General features: G+C 45.9%; 1 protein-coding gene and 1 non-coding gene across 3 annotated transcripts in view; one reads left to right on the forward strand and one right to left on the reverse strand.

Annotated features, from left to right (window-relative positions):
• LOC141069328 (membrane-spanning 4-domains subfamily A member 4A-like) overlaps positions 1-20,117 on the reverse strand; it is a 111,464-nt gene that overhangs the window by 84,935 nt on the left and 6,412 nt on the right. For both annotated transcript variants that reach the window (XM_073558792.1, XM_073558793.1), the window contains exon 2: positions 12,146-12,466. In XM_073558792.1, coding sequence (XP_073414893.1) covers positions 12,146-12,454 — 309 coding nt within the window. In that variant the 5' untranslated portion in view covers positions 12,455-12,466. The remainder of the gene's footprint in view (positions 1-12,145; positions 12,467-20,117) is intronic.
• Positions 5,870-5,952, forward strand: TRNAL-CAG (transfer RNA leucine (anticodon CAG)). The gene has a single exon. It is a non-coding gene; the product is annotated as a tRNA-Leu (tRNA).

The following is a 20,117-nucleotide window of genomic DNA, read 5'->3' on the forward strand; positions in this document are numbered from 1 at the left end:
TGCCGTATCGGAATTCCGATACCGAGTACCGATACTTTTTTCGTATCGGATACCGGAATCGGAAGTCCAAAATGCAATGAGCCACTTTTGTGGCTCTGATTGGCTGCCGAAATGACGTCATCATGATGCGCTGTCTGTGCGCATCATGATGCGCCGTCAGTTCGGGCCTTCGGGGGGGCTGTGCCGACTGTCCGGGGGGTCTGTACCGGCCTGCCGGTGGTCTGTGCAGCCAGCTCCGGTGGTCTGTGCCGGCCTGCCGGGGGGCTGTGCCGGCCTGCCAGTGGTCTGTGCAGGCTCCGGGGGGCTGTGCCGGCCTGCCGGTGGTCTGTGCAGGCTCCGGGGGGCTGTGCCGGCCTGCCGGTGGTCTGTGCAGGCTCCGGGGGTCTGTGCCGGCCTGCCGGTGGTCTGTGCAGGCTCCGGGGGGCTGTGCCGGCCTGTCGGTGGTCTGTGCAGGCTCCGGGGGGCTGTGCCGGCCTGCCGGTGGTCTGTGCAGGCTCCGGGGGGCTGTGCCGGCCTGCCGGGGGGCTGTGCCGGCCTGCCGGTGGTCTGTGCAGGCTCCGGTGGTCTGTGCCGGCCTGCCGGGGGGCTGTGCCGGCCTGCCGGTGGTCTGTGCAGGCTCCGGGGGGCTGTGCCGGCCTGCCGGTGGTCTGTGCAGGCTCCGGGGGGCTGTGCCGGCCTGCCGGTGGTCTGTGCAGGCTCCGGGGGTCTGTGCCGGCCTGCCGGGGGGCTGTGCCGGCCTGCCGGTGGTCTGTGCAGGCTCCGGTGGTCTGTGCCGGCCTGCCGGGGGGCTGTGCCGGCCTGCCGGTGGTCTGTGCAGGCTCCGGGGGGCTGTGCCGGCCTGCCGGTGGTCTGTGCAGGCTCCGGGGGGCTGTGCCGGCCTGCCGGTGGTCTGTGCAGGCTCCGGGGGTCTGTGCCGGCCTGCCGGTGGTCTGTGCAGGCTCCGGGGGGCTGTGCCGGCCTGCCGGTGGTCTGTGCAGGCTCCGGGGGGGCTGTGCCGGCCTGCCGGTGGTCTGTGCAGGCTCCGGGGGTCTGTGCCGGCCTGCCGGGGGGCTGTGCCGGCCTGCCGGTGGTCTGTGCAGGCTCCGGGGGGCTGTGCCGGCCTGCCGGTGGTCTGTGCAGGCTCTGGGGGTCTGTGCCGGCCTGCCGGGGGGCTGTGCCGGCCTGCCGGTGGTCTGTGCAGGCTCCGGGGGTCTGTGCCGGCCTGCCGGGGGGCTGTGCCGGCCTGCCGGTGGTCTGTGCAGGCTCCGAGGGTCTGTGCAGGCATCGCCCGATGGGACTACAAGTCCCATCGGGCGATGCCTGCTACCATGACAGTGATTGGCACATTAGCCAATGATGGGACAGTAGTAGTCCCATCATCCGGCTAATGTGTTGAATGTAAAAAAAAAAAAAAAATTTACATGCTACATACATACAACATGCATACTACATATATACTACATGCTACATACATAATACATATATACTACATGCTACATACATGCAACATACACACTACATGCTACATACATGCAACATACATACTACATACATACACTACATACATGCAACATACATACTAAATATATACCACATACATGCAACATGCATACTACATATATACTACATATATACCACATACATGCTACATACATACAACATGCATACTACATATATACTACATGCTACATACATAATACATATATACTACATGCTACATACGTGCAACATACACACTACATGCTACATACATGCAACATACATACTACATACATACACTACATACATGCAACATACATACTAAATATATACCACATGCATGCAACATGCATACTACATATATACTACATATATACCACATACATGCTACATACATACAACATGCATACTACATACACTCACTGGCCACTTTATTAGGTACACCATGCTAGTAAGGGGTTGGACCCCCTTTTGCCTTCAGAACTGCCTCAATTCTTCGTGGCAGAGATTCAACAAGGTGCTGGAAGCATTCCTCAGAGATTTTGGACCATATTGACATGATGGCATCACACAGTTGGCGCAGATTTGTCGGCTGCACATCCCTGATGCGAATCTCCCGTTCCACCACATCCCAAAGATGCTCTATTGGATTGAGATCTGGTGACTGAGGAGGCCATTTGAGTACAGTAAACTCATTGTCATGTTCAAGAAACCAATCTGAGATGATTCGAGCTTTATGACATGGCGCATTATCCTGCTGAAAGTAGCCATCAGATGTTGGGTACATTGTGGTCATAAAGGGATGGACATGGTCAGCAACAATACTCAGGTAGGCTGTGGCGTTGCAACGATGCTCAATTGGTACCAAGGGGCCCAAAGAGTGCCCAGAAAAAATTCCCCACACCATGACACCACCACCACCAGCCTGAACCGTTGATACAAGGCAGGATGGATCCATGCTTTCATGTTGTTTACGCCAAATTCTGACCCTACCATCCGAATGTCGCAGCAGAAATCGAGACTCATCAGACCAGGCAACGTTTTTCCAATCTTCTACTGTCCAATTTCGATGAGCTTGTGCAAATTGTAGCCTCAGTTTCCTGTTCTTAGCTGAGAGGAGTGGTACCCAGTGTGGTCTTCTGCTGCTGTAGCCCATCTGCCTCAAAGTTCGACGCACTGTGCGTTCAGAGATGCTCTTCTGCCTACCTTGGTTGTAATGGGTGGCAATTTGAGTCACTGTTGCCTTTCTATCAGCTCGAACCAGTCTGCCCATTCTCCTCTGACCTCTGGCATCAACATGGCATTTCCGGCCACAGAACTGCCGCTCACTGGATTTTTTTTCTTTTTCGGACCATTCTCTGTAAACCCTAGAGATGGTTGTGCGTGAAAATCCCAGTAGATCAGCAGTTTCTGAAATTCTCAGACCAGCCCTTCTGGCACCAACAATCATGCCACGTTCAAAGGCACTCAAATCACCTTTCTTCCCCATACTGATGCTCGGTTTGAACTGCAGGAGATTGTCTTGACCATGTCTACATGCCTAAATGCACTGAGTTGCCGCCATGTGATTGGCTGATTAGAAATTAAGTCTTAACACACAGTTGGACAGGTGTACCTAATAAAGTGGCCAGTGAGTGTATATACTACATGTAACATACATACTACATATATACTACATGTAACATACATACTACATATATACTACATGCAACATACATGCTACATACTACATACATGCTACATACATACTACATACATAATACATATATACTACATGCATGCAACATACATACAACATACAGTGGGGCAAAAAAGTATTTAGTCAGTCAGCAATAGTGCAAGTTCCACCACTTAAAAAGATGAGAGGCGTCTGTAATTTACATCATAGGTAGACCTCAACTATGGGAGACAAACTGAGAAAAAAAAATCCAGAAAATCACATTGTCTGTTTTTTTTTCATTTTATTTGCATATTATGGTGGAAAATAAGTATTTGGTCAGAAACAAAATTTCATCTCAATACTCTGTGATATATCCTTTGTTGGCAATGACAGAGGTCAAACGTTTTCTGTAAGTCTTCACAAGGTTGCCACACACTGTTGTTGGTATGTTGGCCCATTCCTCCATGCAGATCTCCTCTAGAGCAGTGATGTTTTTGGCTTTTCGCTTGGCAACACAGACTTTCAACTCCCTCCAAAGGTTTTCCATAGGGTTGAGATCTGGAGACTGGCTAGGCCACTCCAGGACCTTGAAATGCTTCTTACGAAGCCACTCCTTCGTTGCCCTGGCGGTGTGCTTTGGATCATTGTCATGTTGAAAGACCCAGCCACGTTTCATCTTCAATGCCCTTGCTGATGGAAGGAGGTTTGCACTCAAAATCTCACGATACATGGCCCCATTCATTCTTTCATGTACCCGGATCAGTCGTCCTGGCCCCTTTGCAGAGAAACAGCCCCAAAGCATGATGTTTCCACCACCATGCTTTACAGTAGGTATGGTGTTTGATGGATGCAACGCAGTATTCTTTTTCCTCCAAACACGACAAGTTGTGTTTCTACCAAACAGTTCCAGTTTGGTTTCATCAGACCATAGGACATTCTCCCAAAACTCCTCTGGATCATCCAAATGCTCTCTAGCAAACTTCAGACGGGCCCGGACATGTACAGGCTTAAGCCTAAACACCCTTATTATTATTATTATTACCTTTATGCATTATTTGCAGTTTATTTTTTACCTTTTAGTTCAGGATATTTGTGTGTTTTTTGCTTTTTGCTTTTTCTGGTTAATGGTCATGTGTTAATATGCACTTACATTGTGCATACACATTAATTTACTTTCTCAGTTCAGATTTGTTTTTTATTTATTCCATTGTGCATTTAGTGCATATATGGGTGTGACCGCCCTTTTTCTGAGCTGGGAAAGCCATCCAGTCTGGCCTAAGCTGTTACTGGTGGTTCAGCCGCTCGACCCTTGTTCACATTTACGCCACTTGGCAAGTGAAAAGGTTTTAAATACTAGAGTAGGGACTGTCCCACGAGGGTTGCCGTGATGTGGCGGGATGGCTTGTACATTATTTTGATCAAAATTATGTTTACTAAACACCCTTATTATTATTATTATTATTATTACCTTTATGCATTATTTGCAGTTTATTTTTTACCTTTTAGTTCAGGATATTTGTGTGTTTTTTGCTTTTTGCTTTTTCTGGTTAATGGTCATGTGTTAATATGCACTTACATTGTGCATACACATTAATTTACTTTCTCAGTTCAGATTTGTTTTTTATTTTTTTTATGTACAGGCTTAAGCAGTGGGACACGTCTGGCACTGCAGGATCTGAGTCCATGGTGGCGTAGTGTGTTACTTATGGTAGGCCTTGTTACATTGGTCCCAGCTCACTGCAGTTCATTCACTAGGTCCCCCCGCGTGGTTCTGGGATTTTTGCTCACCGTTCTTGTGATCATTCTGACCCCACGGGGTGGGATTTTGCGTGGAGCACCAGATCGAGGGAGATTATCAGTGGTCTTGTATGTCTTCCATTTTCTAATTATTGCTCCCACAGTTGATTTCTTCACTCCAAGCTGGTTGGCTATTGCAGATTCAGTCTTCCCAGCCTGGTGCAGGGCTACAATTTTGTTTCTGGTGTCCTTTGACAGCTCTTTGGTCTTCACCATAGTGGAGTTTGGAGTCAGACTGTTTGAGGGTGTGCACAGGTGTCTTTTTATACTGATAACAAGTTTAAACAGGTGCCATTACTACAGGTAATGAGTGGAGGAAAGAGGAGACTCTTAAAGAAGAAGTTACAGGTCTGGGAGAGCCAGAAATCTTGATTGCTTGTTTCTGACCAAATACTTATTTTCCACCATAATATGCAAATAAAATGAAAAAAAAACAGACAATGTGATTTTCTGGATTTTTTTTTCTCAGTTTGTCTCCCATAGTTGAGGTCTACCTATGATGTAAATTACAGACGCCTCTCATCTTTTTAAGTGGTGGAACTTGCACTATTGCTGACTGACTAAATACTTTTTTGCCCCACTGTATATACTACATGCATGCAACATGCATACTACATATATACTATATACTACATACATGCTACATACTACATACATAATACATATATACTACATGCATGCAACATACATACAACATATATACTACATACATGCAACATGCATACTACATATATACTATATATACTACATGTAACATACATACTACATATATACTACATGCTACATACATGCAACATACACACTACGTGCTACATACATGCAACATACTACATACATGCTACATACTACATGCATACTACATACATGCTACATACATACTACATACATACACTACATGCATGCAACATACATATTATTTTGATATTTATTCCTCAGGCGACATATACGTTTGAAGTCAGGATGGCCGAGCGGTCTAAGGCGCTGCGTTCAGGTCGCAGTCTCCCCTGGAGGCGTGGGTTCAAATCCCACTTCTGACATCAACATTTAATTTCAAGAAACTTTATCTATATGTAGTATGCATGTTGTATGTATGTAGCATGTAATTTTTTTTTCATTCAACACATTAGCCGGATGATGGGACTACTACTGTCCCATCATTGGCTAATGTGTCAATCACTGTCATGGTAGCAGGCATCGCCCGATGGGACTTGTAGTCCCATCGGACGATGCCTGCACAGACCCCCGGAGCCTGCACAGACCACCGGCAGGCCGGCACAGACCACCGGAGCCTGCACAGACCACCGGCAGGCCGGCACAGCCCCCCGGCAGGCCGGCACAGACCACCGGAGCCTGCACAGCCCCCCGGCAGGCCGGCACAGACCACCGGAGCCTGCACAGACCACCGGCAGGCCGGCACAGCTCCCCGGCAGGCCGGCACAGACCACCGGCAGGCCGGCACAGCCCCCCGGCAGGCCGGCACAGACCATCGGAGCCTGCACAGACCCCCCGGCAGGCCGGCACAGCCCCCCGAAAGGCCCGTACAGACCCCAGAGAGGCTGTACAAGGCAAAAATAGGGTTTTTCTTATTCCGATACCGGAAGTCCCATAGACTTGAATGGGACTTCCGGTATCGGAATCGGCGATACCCGATATTTTTTTTAGATCGGCCGATCCATTCCGATCCGATACTTTTAAGTATCGGACGGTATCGCTCAACACTACTCACCACACATCTAGATAAGTTCCGTGGGGGGGTCTAGTTTCCAAAATGGGCTCACTTGTGGGGAGTTTCAACAGTTTAGGCACATCAGAGGCTCTCCAAACGCGACATGACACCCACAGACCATTCCATCAAAGTCTGCATTCCAAAACGTCACTACTTCCCTTCCGATCCCCGACGTGTGCCCATACGGTAGTTTTCTCCCATATATGGGGTATGAGCATACACAGGACAAATTGGACTACAACTTTTGGGAATATAAAAAAATTGGGGACTAAAAGATCATGTTTGTGGAAAAAATATGATTTTTTTATTTTCACGCCCAGGCGTTATAAACTTCTGTGAAGCCCTTGGGGGTTCAAAGTGCTCACCACACATCTAGGTAAGTTCCTTAAGGGGTCTAGTTTCCAAAATGGGGTCACTTGTTGGGGGTTTCCACTGTTTAGGTACATCAGGGGCTCTCCAAAGGCAACATGACACCCGCAGACCATTCCATCAAAGTCTGCATTCCAAAACGTCACTACTTCCCAAAATAAGGTCACTTGTGGGGGGTTTCCACTGTTTAGGCACATCAGGGGCTTTCCAAATAATTCATGGCGTCCAATCCCAATTCCAGCCAAAAGTCAATTGGCACTGCTTCCATTCCGAGCTCTGCCATGCGCCCAAATAGTGGTTTACCCCCACATGTGGGGTATCAGCGTACTCAGGACAAATTGCACAATAACTTTTAGGGTCCTGTTACCCTTGGGAAAGTACAAATTGGGGGTGAAAAGATCATTTTTGTGGAAAAAGAGATTTTTTAATTTTATGACTGTATGTTATAAACTTCTGTGAAGCCCTGGGAGGTTCAAAGTTCTCTCCACATATCTAGATATGTTCCTTGGGGGGGGGTCTAGTTTCCAAAATGGGGTCACTTGTGGGGGGTCCACTGTTTAGGCACATCAGGGGCTCTCCAAACGTGACATGGCGTCCGATCTGAATTCCAGCCAATTTTGCATTGAAAAAGTCAAACGGCGCTCCTTCCCTTCTGAGCTCTGCCATGCGCCGAAACAGTGGTTCCCCCCCACATATCAGGTATCAGCGTACTCAGGAGAAATTGCACAATAACTTGTGCAGTCCAATATTTCCTGTTACCCTTGGTAAAATAAAAAAATTGGACCTGAAATAATTTTTTTGTGAAAAAATGTTAAATGTTCATTTTTTTAAACATTCAAAAAATTCCTGTGAAGCACCTGAAGGGTTAATAAACTTCTTGAATGTTGTTTTGAGCACCTTGAGGGGTGCAGTTTTTAGAATGGTGTCACTTTTGGGTATTTTCTATCATATAGACCCCCTCAAAGTGACTTCAAATGTGATGCGGTCCATAAAAATAAAATGGTGTTGTAAAAATGAGAAATCGCTGGTCATCGCTGGTCGCTGGTTAACCCTTATAACTTCCTAAAAAAAAAATTTTGGTTCCAAAATTGTGCTGATGTAAAGTAAACATATGTTAAATGTTATTTATTAAGTTTTTTATGTGCCATATCTCTGTGATTTAAGGGCATAAAAATTCAAAGTTGAAAAATTCAAAATTTTTGCCAAATTTCCATTTTTTTCACAAATAAACACAAGTTATTTGAATGAAATTTTACCACTAACATGAAGTACAATATGTCACGAGAAAAAAATGTCAGAATCACCGGGATCCATGGAACCGTTTCAGAGTTATTACCTCATAAAGGGACAGTGGTCAGAATTGTAAAAATTAGACCGGTCATGAACGTGCAAACCACCCTTGGGGGTAAAGGGGTTACAAAAACAACCAGACTCGGGAACACCTAACTTCCGTCATGTAGGTGTTACAGGGAACGGTTTCCCACCTTCGGTCTGCGGACACCACACCTTCTTTTTCCTGCCAGTTGGGGTGCTACTTCTCCCTCCCCCTGTGTGCTGCTGTCCTCGCTCTGCATGTTATCCTGCCTGCTTGGGTCAGTTATTATATCATCCACCACCTCCTCCTCCACTTCTGCACCGTGGTACTCCTCCTCACTTTCTGGCAATTGTGTCTCATCATCGTCCACCTCTTGTGACACTTTCCCACCGTCACCTTCGTGTGACCATGGCTGCTCAAATATTTGGGCATCACTACATACAATCTCATCTTGCCCCGCTTCAAGTGGACTGGGCGAGAGGTCAGAATCTATAAATGGAAAAGTGAACAGCTCTTTGGAATGTTTAAGTATGGGATCAGTTGTCTAGGGGCGCTCTACATGGTGGGAGGAAGGAGGATCAGGGTGAGGAATATGCGGTCCAGAGTCAAGGGTACTCAGATTTGACCATGTGGAAAATAGGGTGGTGGTGGCAGCAAAGTGACTAGAAGCATTATCCGCTATCCAACCAATCTTTTGACACTGCTCTGGGTTCAATAGTGGTGTGCTGCTGCAGTCCTCTAGTAATTGGGACAGGATGGTGGGGCGATAAGATGTGGGTGTTTGTTGTGGCACAATTTCATCTTGCCCACGGCCTCGGCCTCTGCATGCACCATCACCATCACGTCCACTTCTCTGCCCCTTGCCACATGCCTTACCCATTTTAAATGGAATACAATATTTTCCATGTTCACTACAAATGGCTGAAATTGGAGCGAACTTTTAAGTGATCCATGTGTGAGAAAACCACAGTTTAAGATATCTGGTTTTGTAAGTAACATTTTTTGCAGCAAACGGATGTCAATAACTAGGCTAAGACACAGAAAAAAAATGCAATGGAGGCCTGAAATGGTACAATTTTGAGCGCACCGATATGTGAGGTCTGTGATAGAGATACCCCACTTTTAAATATCTGGCCTGTAGTTTTTTCTCTTTTTTTTCGAGCAACTGGTGTCAATAACTAGGCCAAGACACAGCAAAAAAAAATGCAATGGATGACTGAAATGGCACAATTTTGAGCACACTGATTTGTGATGCCTATGACGGAGACACCCTACTTTCAAATATCTGGCCTGTGTTTTTTTGCAGCAAACGGGAGTCAATAACTAGGCTAAGACACAGCAAAAAAATGAAATGGAGGACTGAAATGGCACAATTTTGAGTGCACTGATATGTGAGGCTTGTGTAGAAGATACCACACTTTCAAATATCTGGCCTGTAGTTTTGTTTTGTTTCTTTTTTCTTACAGCAAACTGGTAACAATAGCTAGGCTAAGACGCAGCAAAAAATGCAATAGAGGCTTGGAATGGCACAATTTTGAGCGCACTGATATGCTACCTGTGTGGCAGACAAATCCCAGTGTAAAATATTTGAAATATTTGACCAGTACTGTAGGTAACTATTTTTTTCAGTAAACTGGTGTCAATAACTTGGATAAGATACTCCATCAAAGTTTTACTGTAGCCCAGAAATGGCAGAATTTTCTGTGCACTCAGATGTGATCGCTGTGACAGCCACACCCCTGTTTCGAATAAATGCCCTGTAGGTAACTATTTTTTTTCAACAAACTGATGTCAATAAATTGTATCACACACTCCAACAAAATTTTACAGTAGCACAGAAATTGCAGAATTTTCTGTGCACTCAGGTGTGATTGCTGTGACGGCCAAACAACTGATTAAAATAGCTGGATTTTCACGCTGTACTATGTAAAGGATCTGGCTGTATTCTGCAGTGCCAACAAGCAAATGGAGAAAATAAACCATGTGCTCTGAATTGCTTTTGAAGAAAATAATCAGGATTAAGATGCAAAATTTTGTTTTCTTGGCCACTGATACCTGGGGCTATGTATATACAGTAAATACAGTACCTGTAATAGCCAGCAGAAGCAGACAGTAATAGAATGGACCCTCTTGCTGTATGCAGTGAAGCATGCCACATACATTGCCTGCCTAGCACTGATATATATATACACCGTAGTTAGTCCTCAGAAGGACTGTTGGTTTAGCTGGATTTGTGTATTTTATATGGCATACCCACACTAACTTATACACCACCAAATCTGTCCCTATCTTTGCAGCAACTCTCCCTACACTGCCTAAATCCAGAGCTAATTGGGATGAGCAGGGCGGCGCCAGGTCTGATATAGACATGATGACGCCGTGCGGTCAGCCAATCACTGTAATGCCACAACCAACATGACAGCGGCATTACAGTGTGTGGCAGACAATCCCTGCATGTTGATTGGCACTCTAAAGAGCACCAAACATGCAGGGCGGGGACCCGAGCTCCCACTGAGCAACCCCGGAAATGCTCAGCGCTCATCGAGCATCGCGAGCAGCGTGATGCTCGAGCGAGCATCGAGGACTACAGAGCATGCTCTCTCATCACTAGTGGTAATTCCTTATCCTTCTCAGTTTTTGTTTATTCCCCTATCTTCACACCCTGGTGTATTTCTCTGTTACATGTAAGTGAATATTTTGTATACCTGGAGTTTTCTGCTATACCTTGTCCGTGCTGCCTTGTTTGTTGTGTTGGTGTACTACAGTGCACAGTAGTGCGACCTCTTCCCTGGGTGGAGGAGGAGAACAGATGGAGTGTTAACTTAGGAGATAAGGCAAGGGCGGAAGCCCCTGCATCTTCAACATCTGAAGTATCCAGGGGAACAGGGTGAGTTAGGGCGCCCCCTAGTGTAAGGGCCCCGTCACACATAGCGACTCACCAGCGATCCCGACAACGGTATGAACTTGTCAGGATCGCTGGTGTGTCGCTACATGAACGCTGGTGAGCTGCCAAACAGGCAGCTTCACCAGCGATCAGGACAGTGACACGCGGGTAACAAGCGACGCACGCCGCTTAGTTACCCACAGTGAACGTTAGATACCAGCGCGCTGGTGAAAGGAGCTGGTAAACAAGGTAAACATCGGGTTTCTAAGTGCTGCACAGCACTTAGAAACCCAAAGTTTATCTTGGTTATCAGCTCCCTGCACCAGCGTGCTGGTATCTAACGTACACATCGTGTTTCTAAGCGCCGCGCGGCGCTTAGAAACCCGATGTTTACCTTGGTTACCAGCTCCAGCTCGCTGATCGCTGGTCTCCTGCCTGCCACATGCAGCGATGCGTGGTGGCCAGCGGGAGACCATCGATTAAAAAAATGTCCAGGTCATTCCAGCACGATCAGCAATACCCGGCAGGGGGGCCAGTCGCTGATATCTGTCACACACAGCGAGGTCACTGGTGAGATCGCTGTTGCGTCACAAAACTTGTGACTCCGCAGCGATCTCGCTAGCGATCTCGCTGTGTGTGACGGGGGCTTTAGAGACAAGGATGGAGCCCCTGGTACCAGATTACCCGACAGCTGTGTCGTGACAACTCTTTATCTGGACAACTCAAACTAAATAAATTGGTAACCAATAATAAAGATTATAGTTGATGACCATTTAATTGCAAAAGAGGTGAGTTCACAATTAATCCTCTGTGACTTTTAATTCTGGTTGTACATTAATCACCTTTTATGTTTTGGGGAAAACCAGTGAAGTGACCACTGCTACATTTCAGTGGGATGATTTTTATTTGTACAGTATATTAAAACACAAAACTTACCCCTAAAGCTTTTGGTTTTCCTTTTTTAAATGTTTGAAGCCATGATGTAGGATTTGTAGGTTGAGGTATGATATAATTTGGATTACTTTGCATTATCATTCCAGGCTGAGCATACCATTGGTGGGTGGTCGTTGGGAAAAAATGTTGTGGCCCAACTTGAGTCTCATTCCATGGTAGTGTAGGTGCATTTTGTCCAGGAATCATGTTCGACTCGAACTGATAAGGTATTGAATTTGGAGGAGGAGGACCATTAGGGGGAACCACAAATCCATTGACAGGTGTCATTGGCGACATCTTTGGCTTATCCATCTTAAAAAGTAACTGAAAAAGAAATAAAGTAGAAAAAGCACAAATATTAGTCATAAATGAAATACTACTATATAGATAAGAAAACATGGTTAAACACTACATAACATTTTTTAAACAGGAGGATATATTGGAATTTTTGCCTGCAGGTCATTAACCCCATTATAAAAAAAATGTAGCTTGAGGAAATGAGTGATTGGGGAGTAAAAGTTATTTAGTTATTTGTTATTAAGATTAGGGATGAGTGAACCTGATTTGACAAGTTCGAGTTCCGTACTGGATTCTTAGTATCCGTGCACAGACCCTGAACATGGACTTTTAACCGCAAATTCTATCGGTCTGTTGCATAAAAATCTTGTACTCTTTGTAAAAAATTGTACTCTGTGCCATAAAAACTGGTTTCTTTGCATAATAATAGCCTTGAGTAGCGTGCCCGATTCCAGAGGAGAGCAGCAAATAGGGGACATGGTCGTGGTGCTGCTAGTGGTGATGATGTAGTTGCTGTATGGAGAGGACGTGGTCTACCTGTGCCTGTTATGTGTCTAATGGCACAGGTACAGTGGGGAAAAAAAGTATTTAGTCAGTCAGCAATAGTGCAAGTTCCACCACTTAAAAAGATGAGAGGCGTCTGTAATTTACATCATAGGTAGACCTCAACTATGGGAGACAAACTGAGAAAAAAAAATCCAGAAAATCACATTGTCTGTTTTTTTTTCATTTTATTTGCATATTATGGTGGAAAATAAGTATTTGGTCAGAAACAAGCAATCAAGATTTCTGGCTCTCACAGACCTGTAACTTCTTCTTTAAGAGTCTCCTCTTTCCTCCACTCATTACCTGTAGTAATGGCACCTGTTTAAACTTGTTATCAGTATAAAAAGACACCTGTGCACACCCTCAAACAGTCTGACTCCAAACTCCACTATGGTGAAGACCAAAGAGCTGTCAAAGGACACCAGAAACAAAATTGTAGCCCTGCACCAGGCTGGGAAGACTGAATATGCAATAGCCAACCAGCTTGGAGTGAAGAAATCAACTGTGGGAGCAATAATTAGAAAATGGAAGACATACAAGACCACTGATAATCTCCCTCGATCTGGTGCTCCACGCAAAATCCCACCCCGTGGGGTCAGAATGATCACAAGAACGGTGAGCAAAAATCCCAGAACCACGCGGGGGGACCTAGTGAATGAACTGCAGAGAGCTGGGACCAATGTAACAAGGCCTACCATAAGTAACACACTACGCCACCATAGACTCAGATCCTGCAGTGCCAGACGTGTCCCACTGCTTAAGCCTGTACATGTCCGGGCCCGTCTGAAGTTTGCTAGAGAGCATTTGGATGATCCAGAGGAGTTTTGGGAGAATGTCCTATGGTCTGATGAAACCAAACTGGAACTGTTTGGTAGAAAAGAATACTGAGTTGCATCAATCAAACACCATACCTACTGTAAAGCATGGTGGTGGAAACATCATGCTTTGGGGCTGTTTCTCTGCAAAGGGGCCAGGATGACTGATCCGGGTACATGAAAGAATGAATGGGGCCATGTATCGTGAGATTTTGAGTGCAAACCTCCTTCCATCAGCAAGGGCATTGAAGATGAAACGTGGCTGGGTCTTTCAACATGACAATGATCCAAAGCACACCGCCAGGGCAACGAAGGAGTGGCTTCGTAAGAAGCATTTCAAGGTCCTGGAGTGGCCTAGCCAGTCTCCAGATCTCAACCCTATAGAAAACCTTTGGAGGGAGTTGAAAGTCCGTGTTCCCAAGCGAAAAGCCAAAAACATCACTGCTCTAGAGGAGATCTGCATGGAGGAATGGGCCAACATACCAACAACAGTGTGTGGCAACCTTGTGAAGACTTACAGAAAACGTTTGACCTCTGTCATTGCCAACAAAGGATATATCACAAAGTATTGAGATGAAATTTTGTTTCTGACCAAATACTTATTTTCCACCATAATATGCAAATAAAATGAAAAAAAAACAGACAATGTGATTTTCTGGATTTTTTTTTCTCAGTTTGTCTCCCATAGTTGAGGTCTACCTATGATGTAAATTACAGACGCCTCTCATCTTTTTAAGTGGTGGAACTTGCACTATTGCTGACTGACTAAATACTTTTTTTCCCCACTGTAGACAGCACATTCATCTTTATTTAGTATGCCCCAGTACCACAGAATGAACGGAGTGGCTGGAACATGTGGTGGCCTTGTTAGATTGTGTAGGGGGTGGACTGACCTATGGACCTGTCTGATGAAGAGGGAAATGTAAAGATGATGTATACAATGCTTTATTCTGACTTGTATGTGTATGTGTGGGACAACAGGTAGAATTGGGAAAATACATTGTAGTACCTGGTTTTGGCCATAAGATGGAGACAGAGTGTAGTGAGAAAAGAACTTAACAGCAAGCCTGAGGCTATGTGCACACGTAGTTTTTTGGGTGTGCGGATTTTGGAGCGAAAACCGCAGGTAAATCCACAGAACAAAAAAAGTCCTGTGGTTTATCTGCGGTTTTGCCTGCGGTTTTGCCCTGCGGTTTTACACCTCATAATGGATGTAAAACCGCAGCGTTTCTGCACCAAACAATTGACATGCTGTAGATTGTAAACCGCAGCAAAACCGCGCGGAAAAATCCGCAGCATGTGCACAGCGTTTTTTTTCCATTGAAAATAAAGGTACTGTACAACGCAGCAGATTTCACTACGTGTGCACATACCATAAGGCTGAGTGCACACGTACTTTTTTGCCCTGCGGATTTTTCAGCGCAAAATTGAAGAAATCCGCAGGTCAAATGACCTGCATTTTTCCTGCGGATTTCTTCCTTTTTTATTGCGGTTTTCTTGCGGCTTTTGTGCGGTTTTCCCCTACGGATTTCCCCCTGCGGATTTGAAGAATGGAGCAGATGGAAAACCGCACAAAAGAAGTGACATGCTGCATATTTTGTACCGCAAGAAAACCGCGCAGAAAAATCCGCAGCGTCTGCACAGCGTTTTTTTTTCAATTGATTTACATGCTACTGTACATCAAAATGTGGATATGCAGCGTTTCTGTGCGGCAAAATCCGCTGCGGATCCGCAGGAAAAATGCATCGTGTGCACACAGCCTTAGGCTTAGGAAACCGCACAGTCATGGTGGGCGGAGTTACAAGACTGAAAAGGTGATTTCCAGAAAGAGGAGATATACGGAAGGAGAGTCCCATGGAAGGGCAGACACCACGGAGAAAGAGAGAAGTGAGAAGAGCTCAGGAGAGGACAGAGGAAGGAGAAGCTCACGATAGACAGAAGAGAAAGAGACGGTGACTAGGAGAAGGGGGTGGCCCTGAGAGGGGAGCTACAGGACGGGACGGCAGTGACTAAGGGAGGTCTGGGGTACCGGACTGCTGGACACCGAAGAGTGAGTAGGTGTTGCAGCAGACAGACTCGGACGGGGGAAGTGATGTGGCCATGGGCCTAACGGCAGCCATAGTGAAGGAACTCAGTGGTCTTTTTGGACAGAAGCTGAAGGAAGGTGACAGGGACCCAGGCCAGGGAGCAGAAGATGTTGTGTCTGCTGTGGATGTCAAGAGGACACGCAATAAAGTTTGGACCTGATTGAACGGATTTCTGTGTCTGTCTCCCGTCTGTTCCGCAGCCTAAAGGGACACCCCCCGGTCGGCACACATACTACAATTGGATAGCTGAGAATGCCTCCAGTTCCTTCACATTTTCTTCCATCTTGTCCCCTGCAGAAAACGTTCAGTTGGCACCTGAGGATTTTAGACATCGTTTTTCCACCTCACCCCCTTGCAAAGCATCTAAACAGTGTAAACCACAAGTAATGCAGCAGTCTCTTCTATGCTTGATGAGTCCACTGGCTGGAGTTCCATGGCCCATCCACCTGGTGCTGCCCCAGAATTTAAAGAGACTGAGTGGACTGATGAACAACCACTCATTCTGTCGGAGGATGAGAATGAGGTAGGACCAGTGCACATAGTCAGGGTACCACTGCAGTACATTTCTGATGAGAAAACCCAGCTGCCAACTGCTTCAGCTTTCGGCAGTGTGCTGGCCATCAAGTAGGGCAGGGTTCAGGACTGGGTGGAAGATGAGGCGGGTACAATGTGATCCTAGACTCCACATGGAGTCAAGGCCATCTGAGTGACGTAGTCAGTTCGGAAGAAGAGGAGGTGGTCACGATGGCCCAACAGCACACCAAAAGATGGAGTACGAAAAAGCACAGCCCTTATCCAGTACGTCGTCTGTTACTGACTTCCGTACCAAGGGGATGAGCTCCCAAATTCTAGCTCCATGGTGTGGGATTTTTTCATGCAATGTACTGACGACAGACGACAGGTGGTTTGCAGGCTGTGCCATACGAAGCATCAAGAGAGGCGTAAATGTTCCAAACCTGAGTACCACCTGCATGATGAGGCATCTCAAATCCAAGCACAAAGTGCAGTGGAGTACTCATCTTCAAAATCATCATAAATCTGAGTCTCCTCCTGCTCCCTCTTTTGCTATGCTCTCGGCCTTTTTCTCTAGGTTCAACAGGGCCACTTGATATCTCACAAACAGGGTGTGACAGCAACACCACCACTAGCAGTGTCATTGACCATGTCCCCACTGTTCCATGGAAGTTTTCAGCTCTCAATCCCCAAAACCATTGAGAGAAAGAGGAAATTCCACCCTACCCACCCACGAACCAAGTACCTGAATGTCAGCATTTCTAAAATACTGGTGTTTGAGATAATGACATTACAGGTGGAGATCACCAGTTCAAAAAAACAAATGTCACTTGTTGCACTGCAATACATTGTTCCCAGGCACTACTTCTTTGCCAGGTAGGCCATCCCTACCCTGCAGACAGACGTTTCTGACCAAATAACATGTGCACTGCACAACACCATCACAAGTAAAGTCCATGCTACAACAGACAGGTGAACAAATTAGCACGGGTAGGGATATTACATCTCACTAACTGCTCACTAGGTCAATGTAGTGGTGGCTGGAACAGAGTCAGAAGGTGGTCCAGTTAATGTCCTATCACCACCAAGCATTGCTGCACGTATCTCGGTCCATGTTGCCCCCTTCTCCTACTACTCTATTTCCTCCACTACCTCCTTATCCAGTCACAGTGAGTAATGCACCACCACCAATTTCAGCACAGTCATGAGGAAATGACAGCAGGGTGTTCTGCACCTCATATGTTTGGGGGACAGATCCCACACTGCGCAGGAGCTGTGGACAGGGCTCAAACAGTAGACAGATGAATGGTTTGCGCCCATGAACCTGAATCCCGGCCTGATGTTTTGCGATAACGGGCTAAATATGGTATCAGCTCTGGGCCTAGCCAGATTGATGCATATCTTTTGCCTGGTGCACGTGCTGAATTTGGTGGTGCAGAACTTCCTGAAGAATAACCTAAATATGTCTGATTTGCTTCTGCAAGTGTGTGCATTGTGTGCACCTCAGCATGAACACCTTGAGGAAAGTTGCAACTGAGTTCATTGGCTGTGAACTCCCAAGACATTTTTTCCCACGCTCACGGTCAGGACAGTCAGGTCATAGGAGCTCATTGTGAGATACTGAGCAGCGGAAGCACATGCTGCTCAGTGTCTCTGCTGGGTGGCAGGCTCTATAGTCGCATCATGAAACAATGCAGCCTGCCATCTAGATGTGTTTTTTTTTAAACAACATGACTATGGGGTTAGCAATGGAAGCGCATTATACAGTTGTGGCCAAAAGTATTGACACCCCTGCAATTCTGTCAGATAATACTCAGTTTCTTCCTGAAAATGATTGCAAACACAAATTCTTTGGTATTATTATCTTTATTTAATTTGTCTTAAATGAAAAAAACACAAAAAGAATTGTCCTAAAGCCAAATTGGATACAATTCCACACCAAACATAAAAAAGAGGGTGGACAAAAGTATTGGCACTGTTCGAAAAATCATGTGATGCTTCTCTAATTTGTGTAATTAACAGCACCTGTAACTTACCTGTGGCACCTAACAGGTGTTGGCAATAACTAAATCACACTTGCAGCCAGTTGACATGGATTAAAGTTGACTCAACCTTTGTCCTGTGTCCTTGTGTGTATCACATTGAGCATGGAGAAAAGAAAGAAGACCAAAGAACTGTCTGAGGACTTGAGAAACCAAATTGTGAGGAAGCATGAGCAATCTCAAGGCTACAAGTCCATCTCCAAAGACCTGAATGTTCCTATGTCTACCATGCGCAGTGTCATCAAGAAGTTTAAAGCCCATGGCACTGTGGCTAACCTCCCTAGATGTGGACGGAAAAGCAAAATTGACAAAAGATTTCAATGCAAGATTGTGCGGATGCTGGATAAAGAACCTCGACTAACATCCAAACAAGTTCAAGCTGTCCTGCAGTCCGAGGGTACAACAGTGTCAACCCGTACTATCCGTCGGCATCTGAATGAAAAGGGACTGTATGGTAGGAGACCCAGGAAGACCCCACTTCTTACCCCGAGACATAAAAAAGCCAGGCTGGAGTTTCCAAAACTTACCTGAAAAAGCCTAAAACGTTTTGGAAGAATGTTTTCTGGTCAGATGAGACAAAAGTAGAGCTTTTTGGGCAAAGGCATCAACACAGAGTTTACAGGAGAAAAAAAGAGGCATTCAAAGAAAAGAACACGGTCCCTACAGTCAAACATGGCGGAGGTTCCCTGATGTTTTGGGGTTGCTTTGCTGCCTCTGGCACTGGACTGCTTGACCGTGTGCATGGCATTATGAAGTCTGAAGACTACCAACAAATTTTGCAGCATAATGTAGGGCCCAGTGTGAGAAAGCTGGGTCTCCCTCAGAGGTCATGGGTCTTCCAGCAGGACAATGACCCAAAACACACTTCAAAAAGCACGAGAAAATGGTTTGAGAGAAAGCACTGGAGACTTCTAAGGTGGCCAGCAATGAGTCCAGACCTGAATCCCATAGAACACCTGTGGAGAGATCTAAAAATGGCTGTTTGGAGAAGGCACCCTTCAAACATCAGGGACCTGGAGCAGTTTGCCAAAGAAGAATGGTCTAAAATTCCAGCAGAGCATTGTAAGAAACTCATTGATGGTTACTGGAAGCGGTTGGTCGCAGTTATTTTGGCTAAAGGTTGTGCAACCAAGTATTAGGCTGAGGGTGCCAATACTTTTGTCTGGCCCATTTTTGGAGTTTTGTGTGAAATGATCAATGTTTTGCTTTTTGCTTCATTCTCTTTTGTGTTTTTTCATTTAAGACAAATTAAATGAAAATAATAATACCAAAGAATTTGTGTTTGCAATCATTTTCAGGAAGAAACTGAGTATTATCTGACAGAATTGCAGGAGTTTCAATACTTTTGGCCACAACTGTAGATGCCTCTCCATTACTAACCTCTGAGCTTGATGTCACTTGACAATACAAAGGTGACATCAACCCCCCAGCTATCACCGCACTTGCCACCACACCAGGGCACTTGGGAAAAGTGAGGCTAAGTGCCAGATTTGGCGCTTCTTGCTGAGAGCTGATGGTTTTAGTATAGGAGAGGGTAATATCTATGGGCCCTTGCTAGGCTATTAATATCAGCCCGCAGCTGTCTGCCTAGCCATGGTTGGTTATTAAATATAAGGGGTCCCCCCTGCAGTTCAGAGGCCCAGCTGGGAATGCAGCCTCAGTTCCTGAGGTAACC

The sequence above is a fragment of the Dendrobates tinctorius genome, unplaced genomic scaffold (genome assembly GCF_039654945.1).
Source record: "Dendrobates tinctorius isolate UK_male_01 unplaced genomic scaffold, ASM3965494v1 ptg000258l, whole genome shotgun sequence".
Lineage (NCBI taxonomy): Eukaryota > Metazoa > Chordata > Amphibia > Anura > Dendrobatidae > Dendrobates > Dendrobates tinctorius.